Source organism: Pongo pygmaeus, chromosome 9, assembly GCF_028885625.2.
Source record: "Pongo pygmaeus isolate AG05252 chromosome 9, NHGRI_mPonPyg2-v2.0_pri, whole genome shotgun sequence".
Taxonomy (NCBI): Eukaryota; Metazoa; Chordata; class Mammalia; order Primates; family Hominidae; genus Pongo; species Pongo pygmaeus.
The window spans coordinates 909,082-927,094 of record NC_072382.2 but is presented as its reverse complement, the minus strand read 5'-3'; the positions used below and the strand labels follow the sequence as shown (position 1 = coordinate 927,094).

Genomic DNA, 18,013 nt, shown 5'->3' with positions numbered 1-18,013 from the left:
TGGCTGGGGTGCGCACCGTGCTCCAGTCCCCGCCGGCGCCTCCCATGCTCTGCAAGCAGCAGCTCTGTGAGGCTTCGGAGAGGAGGGATTTAAGATAATGTCTTTAAATCCATTTAGAGTACATTCAGAGTAAGACCAGCTGAAAAAGAAAGGGACTCAAACTGGCCAAATGGAAGGGGAGGAGGCATGTGCATACTACTTTTAGATGCATTATCAAAAGTTGACGCTCCAATATGGAAGACTGCCTGTTTTCTTTTTGCTGCCCAGCACCATAGGCAGATTATGATTGCCTGATTTTCATATAGCATCTGGAATTATCTTGCTATTTTAACAAAATAAGAAAACCAAAAAACTTCCTCAAAAGCCTCCTCTAAGACCCACATTATGCTGTCTGTGGGCATGGGGCAATGAAGCCAAGGATATTAGGCTGAAGGTCGTCTGAACAGATTAGTGTTGGGGTAAAGTTTAGGAACTGCGTGGAGGTCTTATTACCATAAAAGATAAACATCCGACCTAGAAGGAACAAAAACAATTTTTTCACACACATCATTTCACACTTACTCTGAATATTTACCTGGAAAAACAAGAGCCCCCCACAATCTTCAGCTGAATTTAAGTTCACTGTTGTGACGTATGACCGTTGTTAAAATGAAGAACAAATTTTTTCCAGTTTTACAACGAGCACACCAGTGTTGGAAACAGGGGCTGGGTATCTCCTCCACTCAGAGGTAACTTCCGCCCTCCAGCACCCTCCTCCCTCGGCCCCTCCTGTGCACCCACACGGGACGGATGAAATCACACGCGTATGCACGGGGAAGGACCCACAGAACGCCCCGTCTGCAGGCTGGGCTCCAGCTGGAGGGGTCTGCCAAGCATCTTTTCCAGGGACGCTACAATCACACAGGCCTCTGCCGGCCCCGCCCCATGACTGCAACACACAAACACATGCACCGGCCCCGGCTGCCTCCTGTCAGGGGACCCGGCTGGGCATGCGTCCAGCACAGCACCGGTGTTGCACACTAGCCCTCACTGCAGCGGCTCATCCACAGCACAGGTGCACATTTAGGATGTGTCGCTGTTTTTATTTATATCACAATAAAAAATTTTTGTGAACATTTGTATACCCCTTGAATTCAGAAAGGAAATCTCAAATATTTTGAGAAGAGTAAACAGTTTGGCATCACTCCTCCCACAATTTAAAAACCCAAAACCAACACCTAGTGAAGCTATCATGGCCCAGAGCTTAAAAACTTAAACCAGGACTAAAAGCACCATCTGTTTTCAATGCAGCACTTCCCACAAGAATTACTCTGACAACCCTCACTTTTCTAACAGATCCCTGGCGGGCAGGGGACTAATTCTCTTTTTTCATACTCTTTCCATGTTTTTCACAGACGAGAGACAGAGCAGTCCTCAGGAGGCTCAAGGCAGGCGCTGAGAGGAGGCAGGTCCACAGCCAGGGCCCCTGCAGCCACAGGGTTCTACACACAGCATTTTTTTACACTCAAAGGTTTTTTTATGTCTTTCTTCTAAATTGTGGTAAAATACACTAACATTCACTTTCCTAGCCATATTTAGGTGTACACAAGGGCGCAGGAAGTGCATCCACACTGTGCAGCTGCTGCCACCACCATCTCCAGAACGTTCTCATCTTCCCAAACGGAACTCTGTCCCCATTAAACACCAACTCCCCATCCCCCTGGCCTAGGCCCTGGCATCCCCCAGCTACGTTCTGTCTCTACGAAGTCACTGCTCTAGGGACTGCATGAGTGGGGCCACACAGGATTTGTCCATGTGTCTGGCCCGTGTCACTGAGCACCATGTCCTCGAGATGCATGCGTGCTGCTTTATGCATCAGAATTTCATTCCTTTCTGCCATTTGATGGCTGAATAATATTCCACTGCATCGACGGACCACATTTTGTTTATCTAGTCATCCAGCCATGAACATCTGGGCTGTTTCTAACTTTCGGCGATTGTGAATAATGCTGCTATGGACATGGGTGGACAGGTACCTCTTTAAGACCCAGCTTTCAATTCTCTGGGGTCTGTACCCAGACGTGGAACTGCTGGGGCACAGAGTAATTCCATCTTCTTTTGTGTTTTGAGGAACTTCCCACAGTACCTGCACTACTGTACATTCCCACCAGCGGCGCACAAGGCTCCAACGTCACCACGCCCTGCAGACACTCCTTTTCCTTTTTGGTTTGTTTTGATGTATGCATTATTTATGGATGAATGAATGAACGAACGAACGACAGGGTCTCGCTCTGTTGCCCAGGCTGCAGTGCAGTGGCAAGATCTCAGCTCACTGCAGCCTCAAACACGTGGGCTCAAGCGATCCTCCCACCTCTGCCTCCCAAGTAGCTGGGACCACAGGTGTACACCACCACGTCTAGCTAATTTTTGTATTTTTTGTAGAGATGGGGTCTCACAATGTTGTGCAGGCTGGTCTCAAACACCTGGGCTCAAGTGATCCTCCCACCTCGGCCTCCCAAAGTGCTGGAATTACAGGCCTAAGTCACCAGGCCACCAGGCCAGTGTTTATTTATTTATCTATTTACAGAGTCTCACTCTGTTGCCCAGGCTGGAGTGCAGTGGCATGATCTCGGCTCACTGCAACCTCCGCCTCCCAGGTTCAAGCGATTCTCCTGCCTCAGCCTCCCGAGTAGCTGGGACTACAGGCACGCACCACTACACCCAGCTAATTTTTGTATTTTTATTAGAGACAGGGTTTCACCATGTTAGCCAGGCCAGTCTCGAACTCCTGGCGTCAAGTGATCTGCCTGCCTCGGCCTCCCAACATGCTGGGGTTACAAGCGTGAGCCACTGCACAGGCTGCCTGTTTGTTTTATAACAGCCGTCCTGGCGGGGTGAGGTGGTATCTCACTGTGGTTTTGACTGGCATTTCCCTCATGACTTTGTCCATCTTTTCAGGTGCTTATTGAGCATTCCTGTATTTTCCCTGGAGAATGTCTTTTCAACAACTTTGTACCCACCCCCACCTCCCCGCCACCCCCTCTGGTTGTAGAGATGGGGTCTTGATGTGTTGCCCAGGCTGTTCTTTTGCCCATTTTTTAATTGGGCTGCTTTCTTACTGAGTTATGGGAGTTCTTTCTACATTCTGGATATCTATGCCTTATAAGTATATGATTTGCAAATATTTTCTCTTAATTTCCCATATTTCTAAGAGATGGTTTCATTAAGTAATTAAAACACATACCTAAATTCTGCCGAAATTCAGACTTAAGTCCAATTTGAAGCAGTTGGTTTTCAAACAACACACCATTGTTTTTACAAACAAACCTAGGGGAAAAGGGACAGTATATGTGTCACTCAAAGCCACCTGAAGAAAACACAAGGGTTTGTTGTGGAAAAAAACTCATAGCACGAGGAGGCCAGAAAAACCTCTATGGGACACAAGGGAAGAAAAAAGTGGAAAACTATTCCAAGGACTATCCTGACAAACAGCCACTGGAGGAGGACGGTGAGCAGGGCGCAGGGACGCGGACACAGCCCCGGTGAGCCCTGTGAAGTTGGTTGGTGCAGCTGCTTTTCAGGAACATGCTGGTCCACATGTAACGGCCTCTTGCGGCCCCAGACAGGACACGGGCGTGAAGGTGCACACAGCTTCTGGCCACACCACAGACTCCATCCAACACGGGCGCCGAGCTTCCACCCAGTGAGGGCCTCGCCATCAGAGCCTGGCTGCTCCCCGCTGATGCACACGCATGCACGGGCACCTAGCCATCCGCCCACCAGCAGCACAGCCCTGCAGGGCCCTGGGCACCCCCATCTCCCCTCTGGCCTCTCCTCTCACCCCATGCATGGTTAGTGTCTACACTGCACAGAGAGCCCAGGGTTTTGCTCACCACAGGGCAGCTATCTACACTACACAGAATTAGGGGAAAATAAAATAGCGTTGGTTAGCTTTCATTTGTGTTTCTCTCAGAAGAGCTTCAAGTTTTCTGACCTCCTCTAGGAAACTACAAGTCCACAGTGACCTGGATCCAAAAGAGAGGAGAGGGGGGCAGGGCAGTGGCAGAGGGCTCCTAGGTGAACCCAGCACAGAGATGGATGTGGCACTGATTCAGACCACAGGGTGGGGAGGCAGGAGGTCACGGCACCGCCCCCTCCCCCTAACCCACCCCAGTGCCTAAGAAGCAAATGCTGCGCAGCAGCAGCCTAATTCTGAAATCTCCACCTCCACCTGCGCTGTCGTGGAGGCGATCGAGGTCAGCCACTCCTACACTCACCCAGTCTCCACTAACTGCACCACAGCTGCCACCCTGGAAGGTCTGAGTGCTGCCAGCCTTCTCATCGGCATCCTGCCGGATGCAGACCAGGCCAGGAAGACAGGGGAAACAGCGACAGACGGTAAGGGGCAGTGACGGGCGGCCCTTAGCTCGCTCTCGGGGCCAAGAGGGTGCTGCTCGCCACACAATGCCCTACTCCAGCCTGCCGTGGCCACGAGAGCCGCTGAGGCAGCAGTCCCTGCGCACACCTCTGGAGGCCACAGCCGCCACCTGCACAGCCCGGCAGGCTGCTGGTCCAGCTCCAGCCACATGAGAAGCTTCAAAAAGTCAAGTGTGGTCTAACCAACACGCAACACGGGACAGTCATCCACAACACAGCCTGGAACGTGTCTACTGGGCTTCACCGGGACTGCTCACAGCAGGCGGCTAACAAAGCAGAGGTCACTTAACAGGAGGAGCCGGCCGAGGGGGAGGTCCACGTACTCACTGCGCCCCGGGGTCGCTGCTCCGCCCACAGCCAGCGGGCACTCCACACAAGAGGCCACAGAGTTTACACTCGTGGTTTGGACTAAGCCACTTTAAAGTAAAATCTGTCAAGGACATGGCAGGGGCTCTGACTGATCACCCATGACGTGACAGAGAGGTCCTTGTGGTCAGTGTCTCTGCTTGGTTCTTGCTTTTTAAAGGGTCATCCCAACTACAACCTGGCCTGGAGGAATTTTTGGGGAAAATGCAAATCACTCTGCAAGGCCATGAGAATGCAGCCGCCCTGTCCTGTGAGCTGTGTGCCAGCAGCCACCGCAGCTGGCTCGCCCTGAGGCACTCTGCCTCCATCCTACACCAAACACACGCAGACACCTGATGACCCTCTGTAGCCAGATCAAAGCCAAGATGGCTACATGCACAAGAGCCCCGAGGCCCGGCCAGCTGGAGACAGCGCCACCCAATGTGAGGTGTGCACAAGGGCCATGTGCAGCTCCCAGCACAGCCATATGGAGACAGGGCAGGCAGCACCCAGCAGGCAAGGGCCACGGCTGCCACGGACTGCCCAGCCCCGGTCCCTTCCTGCCACCGAGACACTGAGAAGCAGCCACCACCAGAGCCCTGCAACCTGGATTCTCAATCGCAAACACAGCGACTCTAAGAGCAGTAAGACTGTTTTCAGCCCAAGCGATGACCTGCACCAAACACCACGCCGGCCTGCTTCTCCTAAGTACTTTTCCAACACGTAAGAGGAAACAGAACTCACGTGCAACATGAATACAAAGAACTGAAAAACATTTAAAAACACCAGAACTCTATTACAGTCTTCAAAACGGGGGGCCAAAAGGCCATTCCTCAAAGGCTCTCTAACCTCCATCTGGGACAGAAACCGGCACCTGCACTCCCACCCCACAGGGCAGCAGGGGAGGGGCGTCAACTCTGGGAAAGGGAGCACCTCAGACCTCCAGCCAGACATGAAAACAAGCAGATGGCTGAGAGCAGCCAGTAAGGGGAATGCACAGCTGATGAGCCCAGCAGAGAGGGCCGAGGAGAGCACGTGCCGGGGAAAGTGGTCAGCACCGACGATCTGAAGACCACGGAGACACTGGCAGAGACCACTGCACGTGGGGAGCCAGGAGGTGCCCAGGCACCGGACAGAAATTAGAGCAGGACAAGCAGCAAAGACAGGCTGCCCTCGGGGGAACCACAGGGTGGAGGCCGAAGGCGTGAGCAGGGTGGGCCTCACGGAAGGACTTGGCAAGTGAGCAACTCAAGGACAAGAGACCGGGCCTCCAGGCCAGACACAGACAAGACGGCTTAAGTCAGAGTGAAAAGCAGCCCAACTAGACAGGAAAGAGGCAAAGAGAGGAGACGTGTAGCCACAAAGAGTGTTTATCAACACTCAAACAGCAGCTGAAACATGATTGGACATCACCGTGCAGACAGGACACAACCACCGCCCAGACCGTGTGCTTCTTTCATGTCCTTTTCCTCCTGAGAGTAATGAACACTGCAGTCCATATAAATCAAGGTTGTGAGAGGAGTTACACAGCAAACCCACCCACAACACAGCAGCTCCCGCTCTCTCCCCCAAGCAGTAATCTGGGAGGTAAACTCCGCTGCCCACCTCTGTCCAGCTGGCCGCGGCCACACCGGAAGTCAGGGGGCACGGCAGCCCCGTGCCTGTCTGCAGGACTCAGGAAACCTGACTACCTGGCAAAGTTGTCTTCGGAGCCAGGAGCAAGAGGCGCAACCACAGAGGCCGAGTCTGAGAACACGTCCACGAGCAGCCCGCCGCCGCTGGAGGAGGGTGGGGGGCCCGCGGGGGCAGGGGGGGCGGCCCCGAGACCCAGCAGGTCTGCCGACGGAGAAGGTGTAGACTGGAAGAGAAGGAAGGAGAGCATCAGCAGAGAGCCTCCCTGGCCTGGCCAACCCCAAGCAGCTCACGCCTGCACGTCCTCCCCCATGGCACCCCCTTGGCATCCATGCACTCCCAGTGGCTGGGGCAGGTGGCACACAGCTCAGTGAGTGACCAGAGAGTGAGGGCTAACAGCCACTTCCCGAGTATATGCCAGACTCCAGCCTAAAGGTAACTGCACTTAAAACATCAGTCATAATTTCACTAAGACACCCTACATTTTTTCACAAATGCTATTTGAATGAAAAAAATTCTCAAAAAAATTTTGCCATGAAAGACATAAAAAAAGGCCAGGCGCAGTGGCTCTCGCCTGTAATCCCATCACTTTGGGAGGCCGAGGCAGGTGGATCACAGGTCAAGAGATCAAGACCATCCTGGCTAACACGGTGAAACCCCGTCTCTACTAAAAATACAAAAAATTAGCCAGGCGTGGTGGCGGGCGCCTGTAGTCCCAGCTACTCGGGAGGCTGAGGCAGGAGAATGGCGTGAGCCCGGGAGGCGGAGCTCGCAGTGAGCCGAGATCGCGCCACTGCACTCCAGCCTGGACGACAGAGCAAGACTCCATCTCAAAAAAAAAAAAAAAAAAAAAAAAAAGAAAAGAAATAAGATCATGGGTGTTACTGCCAACTGTCCAAGAAGAAAATACGCTTCCAAAGATGAAAAAGCAAGTAACTTACCCAGGTGCATTATTAATCATTAAATTATTACTAAATCATTATTAATCATTAACAGTCTACAGAACAGATAACTTTTAAAAAATAATTGCTTTTTGGCTGGGTGTGGTGCCCCACACCTGTAATCCAGCACTTTGGAAGGCTGAGGCAGAAAGACTGCTTGAGCCCAGGAGTTTAAAACTAGTCTGGGCAACATAGCAAGAGACTCTCTGTTTTTGTTTTTGTTTTTTTGAGACAGTCTCACTCTATTGCCCAGGCTAGAGTGCAATGGTGTGGGCTCACTCCAACCTCCATCTCAAGCGATTCTCCTGCCTCAGCCTCCCAAGTAGCTGGGATTATAGGTGGCCACCATCACACCCGGTTAATTTTTGTATTTTTAGTGGAGACGGGGTTTCACCATGTTGGCCAGGTTGGTCTGGAACTCCTGACCTCAGGTGATCCGTCCGCCTCAGCCTCCCAAAGTGCTGGGATTACAGGCATGAGCCACCGCACCCGGCCCCAGTAACTGCTCTTTGATCCTGGGGCAAAGACACAAGGAAAGAGTGCCTATGATCTCATGATTAAACTCTCACAACAGGGCACAAGCAGCAGCTCAGTACATCGCATGCTCACCCATCCAACAGGGCAGCAGGCTCCCCAGCAATGCCCCAGCAGCCTAACTTTGGGAGCTCAGACCTGCTCTGGGCTCCATGGGTCCTGCCCCACAGCATCCTGTGCACCAGAGGGACTCAGGTGCTCCCTATAAAAAGGACACCCGGCCTGGCACGGTGGCTCACACCTGTAATCCCAGCACTTTGGGAGGCCAAGGGGGGCAGATCACAAGGTCAGAAGATCGAGACCATCCTGGCCAACATGGTGAAACCCTGTCTCTACTAAAAATACAAAAATTAGCTGGGTGTGGTGGCACATGCCTGTAATCCCAGCTACTCGGGAGGTGGAGGCAGGAGAATTGAAACTGGGAGGCGGAGATTGCAGTGAGCCAAGATCGCACCACTGAACTACAGCCTGGCAACACTCACACTTTGACACTATACACCAGGGGCTCTTGGTGGAGAAACCCCCCACCCAGCTAAGAGTGTTCTGGAGATGTGGAGGGTTCTGACTATCACAGGATACTGGCATTTCACAGGCAAAAACCAGAGACACAAGACACCCTGCCTTGAAGACTCGTCTTGAGTAACTTTGGAATATTCCACTGGACATCTAAGAAGGTAAAAAATTAGTTTGTAATTATCTGAGACTCCATCTGAATGCCATTTTACATTAATTAAGGTGTCACACTGCACTTTCAAAAAAATTACATGTGTGGGTTTGTGATATATGAATTTTACTTAAAGATAAATGAGGCATCACAAAGTGTGTTATGCAAAAAAGGTGCAGGTCAGAATGGGGGTGGGGGGGTCAGAATGGGGGCGGGGGGTCAGAATGGGGGTGGGGGGGTCAGAATGGGGCGGGGGGGGTCAGAATGGGGCGGGGGGGTCAGAATGGGGCGGGGGGGTCAGAATGGGGGCGGGGGGGTCTGAATGGGGGCGGGGGGGTCTGAATGGGGGGCGGGGGGGTCTGAATGGGGGCGGGGGGGCAGTCAGAAACGGGGCAGGCTCCCAGGCTCTGCTCTTGTGACTGAGCACCTCTGCAAGAGAAGACGACACGGGTCTCATGTGCTCTAAGGGTGGGAGGTCACAGAGGAGCTAGCAGAGAAGAGTCCCAAAAATATCCACGGCGTGTCTCAATGAGACCATCTGAAGGCAGCGCTTTGCTCCCTACGCCTGGGACAGCACCCACCAACACTGTGGCCTCCACAGCCTGACAAAGCTGTGAGCTGCGTGGGAAGCCATCGGCCTTGGCCATGGCCATGCACCTGCAGCCCAAATGGAGACAGCTCCTCCTCTGCATCTAGTCACAGATGTTACCCCTGGTTCCTGCACTGATTCAAATACATCTATGGCTTTTTTTTTTTTTTTTGAGACTGAGCCTCACTCTGTTGCCCAGGCTGGAGTACAGTGGTGCAATCTCAGCTCACTGCAACCTCCGCCTCCTGGGTTCAAGCAATTCTCCTGCCTCAGCTTCCCAAGTAGCTGGGATTACAGGCACCCTCCACCACACCTGGCTAATTTTTGTATTTTTAGAAGAGACGGGGTTTCACCTTGTTGGCCAGGCTGGTCTCGAACTCCTGACCTCAAGTGATCCGCCCACCTCAGCCTCCCAAAGTGCTAGGATTACAGGTGTGAGCCACCATGCCCAGCCATCTATGGCTTTTAACTGCTTTCTAAAGTAGGAAAGCCCTTTGCCCTAGTAAAGGCATCTGTACCTGAAACATTACCACAGACTGTAATAGCAAGGCCAGATGCGAGAGGCCCCAGGACAATAGGGTCCTAACACCCACTTTGGGTTCTTCATCTTCCTTATCCTCTCAGGCCTGGGAGACCCTCCTCAGGGAGCAGGCCTGGCTCCTGGGCCACACCGGTTCATCTCCTCCCTCCAATAGCAGGACAACTTGAGGGGTGAAGGTTTTGCCTACAAGGGCCCCAGGCTCCTGCACGTGAGGCCAGGCAGCCTCTGATCCCCACACCCCTGTGCTCCCCACAGCACACCCGGGGACACGCACACCACAGCCTCCCCCAAGGAGCTGTGTGCAGAGAGAGAATGCTCGGAAGAAGTAAAATGTTCTGGCCTCATCTATGATGTTAAATAAAAGACGTTTTGGCCAATGTGACACCAAGATAAAGCCAGTGTCTCTCGTGGGAAAGGCACATGTGCTGATGCCACCCTGAGGCCCCTTCACGGCCCGTGCAGAAGACCCTGAGCAAGAGAACTTCACCAGGAGTGTCTCCCCATAGGGAGGGGCCTCTCATTGGGGCTCCCGTGAGCAATGGGAACAGATTGGAAAGCACAGGAGAGCAATGACACCCACACACCACAGCTCTCGGTCAGGACAGAGGCACCCACACACCACAGCTCTCGGCTCAGAACGGAGCTGCATGCCTCAGCCACAGACACCTCCCTAAGGAACCCACCCGCCAGGCACCACTGACCATCAGGAGTGAAGCCACACTCAGAAAATCCACTGAATGAGCCCTGAAGGGGGACCCCCCCCTCCAAAGAAGGCACCTTACAGAAATGCTGAACCTCACTGGACCCTCATCCTCCTTTTCAGAGGGCAGCACACTGCTCTCACTCCCAGGGTCCAGAAGCTTCCATCTGATCCCTAAGCCACACAGTCAAGGCCAGGCCCTCCAAAGTCCACCCTGAGCCTAGCTGGACAAACCTGGGTGTGATCAAAGGCCTGGGGTATGGGCACACCTCACTTCTCAGGACCCACACGAAAAGAAACATCAAATAAGAACCAAATAGAGACTGAAGACAACCCTACAGCCCCTTTCCATGCTCCCTCAGAGAGTTCCTCTTAATGTCAAAGCAGCTGGAGGGGAGCGAGGGCACCCGGTGCCTTCCCAGATTCAAACAGGCACTCCCAGGTTTCTGTGGAAGGCTTCACAGTACCCTTGCTGAAAGCCGGCCCCCAGGAATCCCTGCACACCAGCCTCCCCCGGATCAAGTCTTCCTGCCCTCGCCTCCTCACCCAACTGGGGCCGCATCCTCCTCTCCGCAGAGCGGAGCCGCTGCCGGCCCAGCACCCACGGGAAGGCCCCTGCTCCGGCAGCTCACAGACAAATCTCCACAAGCAAGTTTCTGCCTCCAGAAACCTATGTCAAGATGTCCGAAGGAGAGGGAGAGATGGATTAGAGAAGTGACAGAGGCCTGCAGCACCAGGCCCTGGTTAGTGACGTCCCACGGGAGGAGACAGGGTCAAAAGCAGGTCACCAGCTCTACAGAGCATGTGAGAAACATAAGCATGAAGGTGCTCAGGTGTGAAGGGAAGACGCCCACCTTGGGAGAAACAGTCACATCTTTCATTCACTTCATTCACTCCAGGATCAGCTCACAGGCAATTCAAGCCTCCAGAGGGCAGGCACAGCAGCGTGCCACAAACAACATAGAGAGAGGGCACAGGGGGACAGGGGCTGCATGGAGGACACTAGGTGGAGGGAGGGGAGAGGGAGGAGGAGGGGGAGGGAAGACTGCTCAGCAAGATGTCAGGCTCAGCCAGGAGGGGGAGGAGGAGGGGGAGGAGGAAGGGGGAGGAAGAGAAGGGAGGAGGAGGAGAGGGAGGAGGAGAAGAGGGAGTAGGAGGAGAGAAAGGAGGAGGAAGAGGAGGGGGGAGGAGGAGAAAAGAGGAGGGGAGGAGGAGGAAGGAGAGGAGGAAGGGAGGAGGAAGGAGAGGAGGAGGGGAGGGGGAGGAAAGGGAGGGGGGAGGGGGAGGAGGAAGAGGAGGGAAAGGGGGAGGAGGAAGAGGGGGGAAAGGAGGAAGAGAAGGGGGAGGAGAAGGGGGAGGAGAAGGGGGAAAAGGAGAGGAGGAGGGGAGGGGGAAGAAAGGGAGGGGGAGGGGGGAGGAAGAGGAGGGAAAGGGGGAGGAGGAAGACAAGGGAAAGGAGGAAGAGAAGGGGGGAGGAGAAGGGGGGAGGAGAAGGAGGGGGAGAAGGAGAGGAGAAGGAAGGGGAGGAGAGGGAGGGGGAGGGAGGAGAGGGAGGGGGAGGAAGGAGGGGAGGGGGAGGAAGGAGGGGAGGGGGAGGAAGGAGAGGGAGAGGAAGGAGAGGGAGAGGAAGGAGAGGGGGAGGAAGGAGAGGAGGAGGAGGGGGAGGAAGGAGAGGAGGAGGAGAGGGAGGAGGGGAGGGGGAGGAGAGGAGGAGGAGAGGAGGAGGAGAGGGAGGAGGGGAGGGGGAGGAGAGGAGGGGGAGGGGGAGGAGAGGAGGAGGAGAGGGAGGAGAGGAGGGGGAGGAGAGGAGGAGAGGGAAGAAGAGAGGGAAGAAGGGAGGAAGAAGAAAGGAGGAGGAGAGGGAGGGAGGAGGGGAGGGGGAAGAGGGGAGGAGGGGAGGGGGAAGAGGGGAAGAGGGGAGGAGGGGAGGGGGAAGAGGGGAGGAGGGGGAGGAGGAGTGGGAGGAGGAGAGGGAGGAGGAGAGGGAGAAAGAGGGAAAGGGAGGAGAAGAGGGAGGAGGAGAGGGGGGAGGAGGAGAGAAGGGAGGAGGAGAGGGAGGAGGAGGGAGAGGGGGAGGAGGAGAGGAAGGAGGACGGGAAGGGGGGAGGGGGAAGGGGGAGGATGAAGGGGGAGGGGAGGGAGAGGGGGAAGAGAGGGAGGAGGGAGAAGGGGGAGGATGAAGGGGGAGGGGGAAGGGGGAGGGGAAGGGGGAGGGGGGAGGGGAAGGGGGAGGGGGAGGGGGAGGGGGAGGGAGGGGGAGGGGAGGGGGGAGGGGGAGGGGGGAGGGGGAAGGGGAGGGGAGGGGAAGGGGAGGGGGAGGGGGGAGGGGGAAGGGAAGGGGAGGGGAAGGGGGAGGGGAGGGGAGGGGAGGGGAGGGGAAGGGGAGGGGGAGGATGGGGAGGGGAAGGAAGAGGAGGGGGAGGGGGAGGGGGAGAATGGGAGAGAAGGGGGAGGAGGGAGAGGAGGAGGGGGAGGAGGGGGGACGAGGAGAGGGAGGGAGGACGGAGAGGGAGGAAGAGGGGGAGGAGGGGGAGGAGAAGCCACTGGGCGAGATGTCAGGCTCAGCCTGGATACCAGCCCCATGGCAGGCCCTGCACTGTCGGCCAGAGGAGCAGGACACATGGTCAGCAGGGGCACATAAGCAGGTCCCCACCAACGAGTGCCAGGACTCCGACATGAGCACCCTCCCAACCAGCAAACTGCCAGGGCAGGCACCACCACAGGAGCTCACCCCACAAAGCCCTGCCGATACTGGGTAGCAGCACTGGCTGCCACCACTAGACCTGCGTCCTGGAGAGAAGACTCTCTCCAGAGCTCCTCTAACTGCACAAACAGAAAGCCCGCATGACCCCGACAGGAGCCCTCCCTGACAGTGCAGAGGGGAACAGCTGGCAAGCAGAGCCAAGCAAAAATGCAACTCTCAAAACGACACTTCTCACCCGACAAATACCACAGGACACATTCTGTTACGGGATTATTCTCATCGCATCACACATACAAGGAAAACCAGACCTAACCCAACTCACTACATAAAACCTCAAAGAGCAAGGCAGCACAGGTCCTCTCTAAATCAACAAAGCATGTGAGGACAGCTGCCTGGGTGAGGCAGTCCTGTAGGAGAGGGGACGCCACTTCCCCTAAAACAAGTCACCACAGAGGATGTGGGAGCTGAGCTGGACAAGACGATGGTCTGAAGGAAGTGCCTTGCCCAGCAGGGACAGCGGCCCCCGGGAGAGGACAGCGGGGTGTCCAGCAGGGACAGTGGCCCCCGGGACAGGACAGCGGGGTGTCCAGCAGGGACAGCCGGCGCCTGAGTTCTCAGTACATGCTCCTCCCTGACAGGCAAATGCTCTGCTGGTCCCAAGTCTTGGGGGTGAGGCCCTGACAGGTCTGGGTGCACAGCAGGTGAGGGACCCACCACGGCGCTGGTGCTGGCCGGGGCAGGCTCAGGACCCCCGTTCACATCCACACTCCTCTCCCGCTTGGTGTCCTCCAGGTCTGTCACCGTGCTGGGGCCCTTCTTCTTCTTGAGCTTTGCCAAGATGGAGGACTCCCGCTCTGGGAACGGGGGCATCTCCTCCAGCACGGTTGCCTTGGAAAGAACACAGGGTGGGATTGGTCAGAGCTCCTGACCTCCAACCCTCAGTCAAGCCAGCCCGAAGGGTGGGGGCCTCCTACCAGAATGTCGGTGCTGGCCACGGTGCTGAGCCGCAAGTACTCCACGGCACGCTGCTGCAGCTCCACATCTGCATTCCTCAGCTGGCTGTCGCTGCGCAGCACGTCCTGGATGGTGGGCTTCACCTCCGGAAAGAGGTTCACGAACTTGATGTAGGTGGACAGGAGCAGCGCGCGGGTGGGGACGCTGCACAGGTGGAACTTGGAGTGCAGCAGGTTGAACTGGATCAGCGGGCTGGGGAGGGCGGGGAGAGCACAACATGGGAACACCGTCGTCCCCTTGCTCCAGCACATCCCCGCAGGGGAGGGACGGCGGCAAGACCCCCTTGCCTGCACCAGAGGCTGCTGGTCAGGACCCTCTTCCAGCTCCAGATCCCACTGCAAGATGCCCCTTTCACAAAGTCAGCCATCAACCCCATGTCTCCACTTTCTACTAGAATCCCTGCTTTTTCTATCAACTGAAGGAAAACAAAAAGATGCCGATCGGGAGCAGAAGCGGCTCTGCAAGGCCTCGCAGCAGGGCCAGCTGGTGCCTTGCCTCTTGACACCGGCCACCGAGGCCCGCTGGAGCGCACACAGCCCCGATTCGCAAAGGGCCTCTCACCTGGATCTTGGGTCTCCAGCTATCAGGTTTCCGAACTCCCCCAGGATGTAGCCGCCCACCTTGACCAGGTTCTCGTGGCACGCGGGAGCCTGAAGAGCCTACGAAGCACAAACAATGAGCCCGGGTGGCAGCCAGGTGCCAGAGTTAAGGCGAGGCAGGCACGTCCTGGCGCAGCGCACCCTACACCAGCACCAGCCCCTCAGCTTCCTGGAGACACCAGTCCAACTGCCCATCCCTGCCTTCCTCAGCACCCGTGTCAGCAGCAAGGAACCCAAGGCTGCCACACGCTGACCTGCCCTGGAGGGAGCTGCAGCATCCACAACAGGCTCTGGCTGGGGAGGTTCTGCCAGCGTCCTCATGGCACACCCCTTCCCGGTGGCCTAATCCTCTCCGATGGACACAGCAGGCCCCACCACGGCAGGCCCCAGCATGCTCTCACACACACAGAGGCCGGCTTTCTCAGGTGGCCCCCAGAGAGCCAGAAGTTTGAGAGTTAGAGTGAGAAGAAACTGGGACTCAGCGAGGGGCACCAACAGCGGAGGAGCTAGAGCCTCAGGGAAGAGCTGAGGGGCAAGAGGGGTCAGCGACGGCCCTCGGCACCTCCACCCAGCCAGGCTGGAACGACTCACTGCTCACCTTCTGCGACTGCCCTCCACCCCATCCTTCCTGCTGTCCTGCGGGCCATACCTCGAACACAGTCTTGGCCGCATAGCCCTGCACGTCGTCCCGGTTGATGACGATCTGAATGACTCGGTACCACACCTCTTCACTCACGTAATCACCAGCAATTCGGATCAAGTTCAAGATGGTATCCACATACCAGGTGTAGTCCACCGCATACTTCTCAGCCAGGATGGCGACCTTCAGCACCTGCAGGGGACGGGCTACTGAGGGCCGGCACCTGCAGGCCATGGCAATCCCAAGACCAAACTGTCGTCCAAAGTCAAAGTGAGTTTCAGAAGCACCTCAATGTGTCTACAAAAGTTTGGGACACGCAGGAAGCTTGAACTCGATTCTCAAGAAAGTCCACGAGCCCAGAAAGTTTAAGATGCCCTGACTTAAGCAAGGAAAGCCAGGAAGAGGCGGAGACCAGTGCACAGAAGGCCACGGCCACAGCCAGGCCACCTCCCACCTGGGCCCTTCTCTCCCAAAGCCCCAGCACCCGGTGGCAGCACTCCTCTGACCTCTGACCTCTGACTGCGCCACCCTGGGCTCCAGGCAGCAGCACTCCTCTGACCTCTGACCTCTGACCATGCCACCCTGGGCTCCAGGCAGCAGCACTCCTCTGACCTCTGACCGCGCCACCCTGGGCTCCCGGCGGCCACTGACTGCGCCACCCCGGGCTCCTGGTGGCCAGTTCTCTGCTGGTTTCCTCTGGCTCTGGCCAATCTTTCCTGCGAGCCTCACCTGGGGGTTCCCCTTCTTCCCCTCTCTGGCTCACTCTCACGGATGCCCCCCGGAGGCACCTGCCCAGCCCACACCCACGTGGCAGCCACGCACATGGAGCTCTGCCAGGCTGTACGACACCAAACTCATCTCCCCAAAGTCACCTCGCCTGGAACCAAGCCCCCCTCGAACAGCGCCAGCTGTCAGCACCAATGCCAGCAGGCATCAAGACCACGCGCCTCCCAAAGGCACCCCTAATACTCTGCCACCCCTCCCCGCACCCTGCCGCCCCCTCTCCACACCCTGCCACTGGCCTCTCAGGTGCTGGTGACTGTGCCCCCACGCAAAGAGTCCCTGCCTGGAGCCTGGACCCCCAAACCCCAACCTGACTCCATGACACTTCCAGGGCATCACTCCAAAATGTACTGCCTCTGAGCCCTACCCTCAGCTCGGGGCTGTGCACCAGGGGCCCTCAGGCCTCACTGGCAGGGTCCCATGTCTGCCTCCACCCCTGCCTCGCACGCCCTGCTCCCCACCCTGTGCTAAGCTACCTCCCACCCCTCCACGAACGGCTGCTCTGCCCTCCCAGTAGCCTCTGCACCATCATCCTCTCCAGACCAGGCCACTACCGCCTGCTGCAGAAGTCCACACAGCCCCCCAGGAGTGTAATGCCTCCTGAGGCCCCCAGAACATCGGGCACTTCCTCCAGCCATCCCACCCACAGCACAGCAACCCACGGTCCTGCTCTCAATCCGTCCCCCTCCATGGATGGCAAGGTGCCGAGTAGGCAGGGAGTGGGCCATGTCCAGTTTGGACACTTAGCACCTAGCACAGCCAGAGAACACGCTCTGCCATGCTCGACTGAAAGGACGGAGGGGAGCACCATGCCTGGCTGAAAGGATGGAGGGGAGCACCATGCCCGGCTGAAAGGATGGGGTGGGGGGAGCATCATGCCCGGCTGAAAGGACGGAGGGGAGCACCATACCCGGCGGAAAGGACGGAGGGGAGCACCATACCCGGCTGAAAGGACGGAGGGGAGCACCATACCCGGCTGAAAGGATGGAAGGGAGCACCATACCCAGCTGAAAGGATGGGGTTGGGGGAGCACCATGCTCAGCTGAAAGGACAGGGTGAAGAGAGCACCATGCCAGGCTAAAAGGACGGAGGGGAGCACCATGCCCGGCTGAAAGGACGGGGTGGGGAGAGCATCGTGCCCAGCTGAAAGGACAGGGTGAGGGGAGCACCATGCCCGGCTGAAAGGACAGGATGGGGGGAGCACCATGCCCGGCTGAAAGGACAGGGTAGGGGGAGGACCATGCCCGGCTGAAAGGACGGGGTGGGGAGAGCACCATGCCCGGCTGAAAGGATGGGGTGAGGGGAGCACCATACCCGGCTGAAAGGACGGGGTGAGGGGAGCATCATGCCCGGCTGAAAGGACAGGGTGAGGGGAGCACCATGCCCGGCTGAAAGGACGGGGTGTGGGGAGCACCATGCCCGGCTGAAAGGACAGGCTGAGGGGAGCACCATGCCCGGCTGAAAGGACAGGCTGAGGGGAGCACCATGCCCGGCTGAAAGGACAGGGTGGGGGGAGCATCATGCAGGCTGAGACACAGCACCTGTCTTACTCCTCACAGCAGGAGCCGGCTGAGGATTGCCGCTCATCACGCAGAGGGGTGAGAGCAGACATCGGGCTGACGAATGCCCAGGACCTCAAAATCTGCACAACTGCACTCAGAAGCACACTGCTTCTGTCTCTGTTCAAAACACCCAGAACAACGATCAGGAACAAGGCTCCTGTGACGGCCGTCCCCAGAGCCAGCCCCACCCCACCACAAGTGTTGAGACCAGGCCACACTGCCCCAGCCAGGCCAGAGACGGACCACTGGCTGCAGTCAACAAGCACCGGCCTGGCCCCTCTACAGACAGCCCTGCCCTACACGAAATCCTCCCCACGGTGCCCGCCCTTGGGGCCCCCTGCCGGGAGTC

The 18,013-nt window shown here is 56.9% G+C and overlaps 1 protein-coding gene across 2 annotated transcripts in view; it reads right to left on the bottom strand.

Annotated features, from left to right (window-relative positions):
• The window catches only part of AP2A2 (adaptor related protein complex 2 subunit alpha 2), an 85,987-nt gene that overhangs the window by 3,635 nt on the left and 64,339 nt on the right, over positions 1-18,013 (bottom strand). For both annotated transcript variants that reach the window (XM_054439039.2, XM_054439040.2), the window contains exons 11-17: positions 15,329-15,511; positions 14,642-14,739; positions 14,041-14,272; positions 13,781-13,954; positions 6,453-6,619; positions 3,224-3,306; positions 424-513 (exon numbers count right to left, since the gene is read on the bottom strand). In XM_054439039.2, coding sequence (XP_054295014.1) covers positions 424-513; positions 3,224-3,306; positions 6,453-6,619; positions 13,781-13,954; positions 14,041-14,272; positions 14,642-14,739; positions 15,329-15,511 — 1,027 coding nt within the window. The remainder of the gene's footprint in view (positions 1-423; positions 514-3,223; positions 3,307-6,452; positions 6,620-13,780; positions 13,955-14,040; positions 14,273-14,641; positions 14,740-15,328; positions 15,512-18,013) is intronic.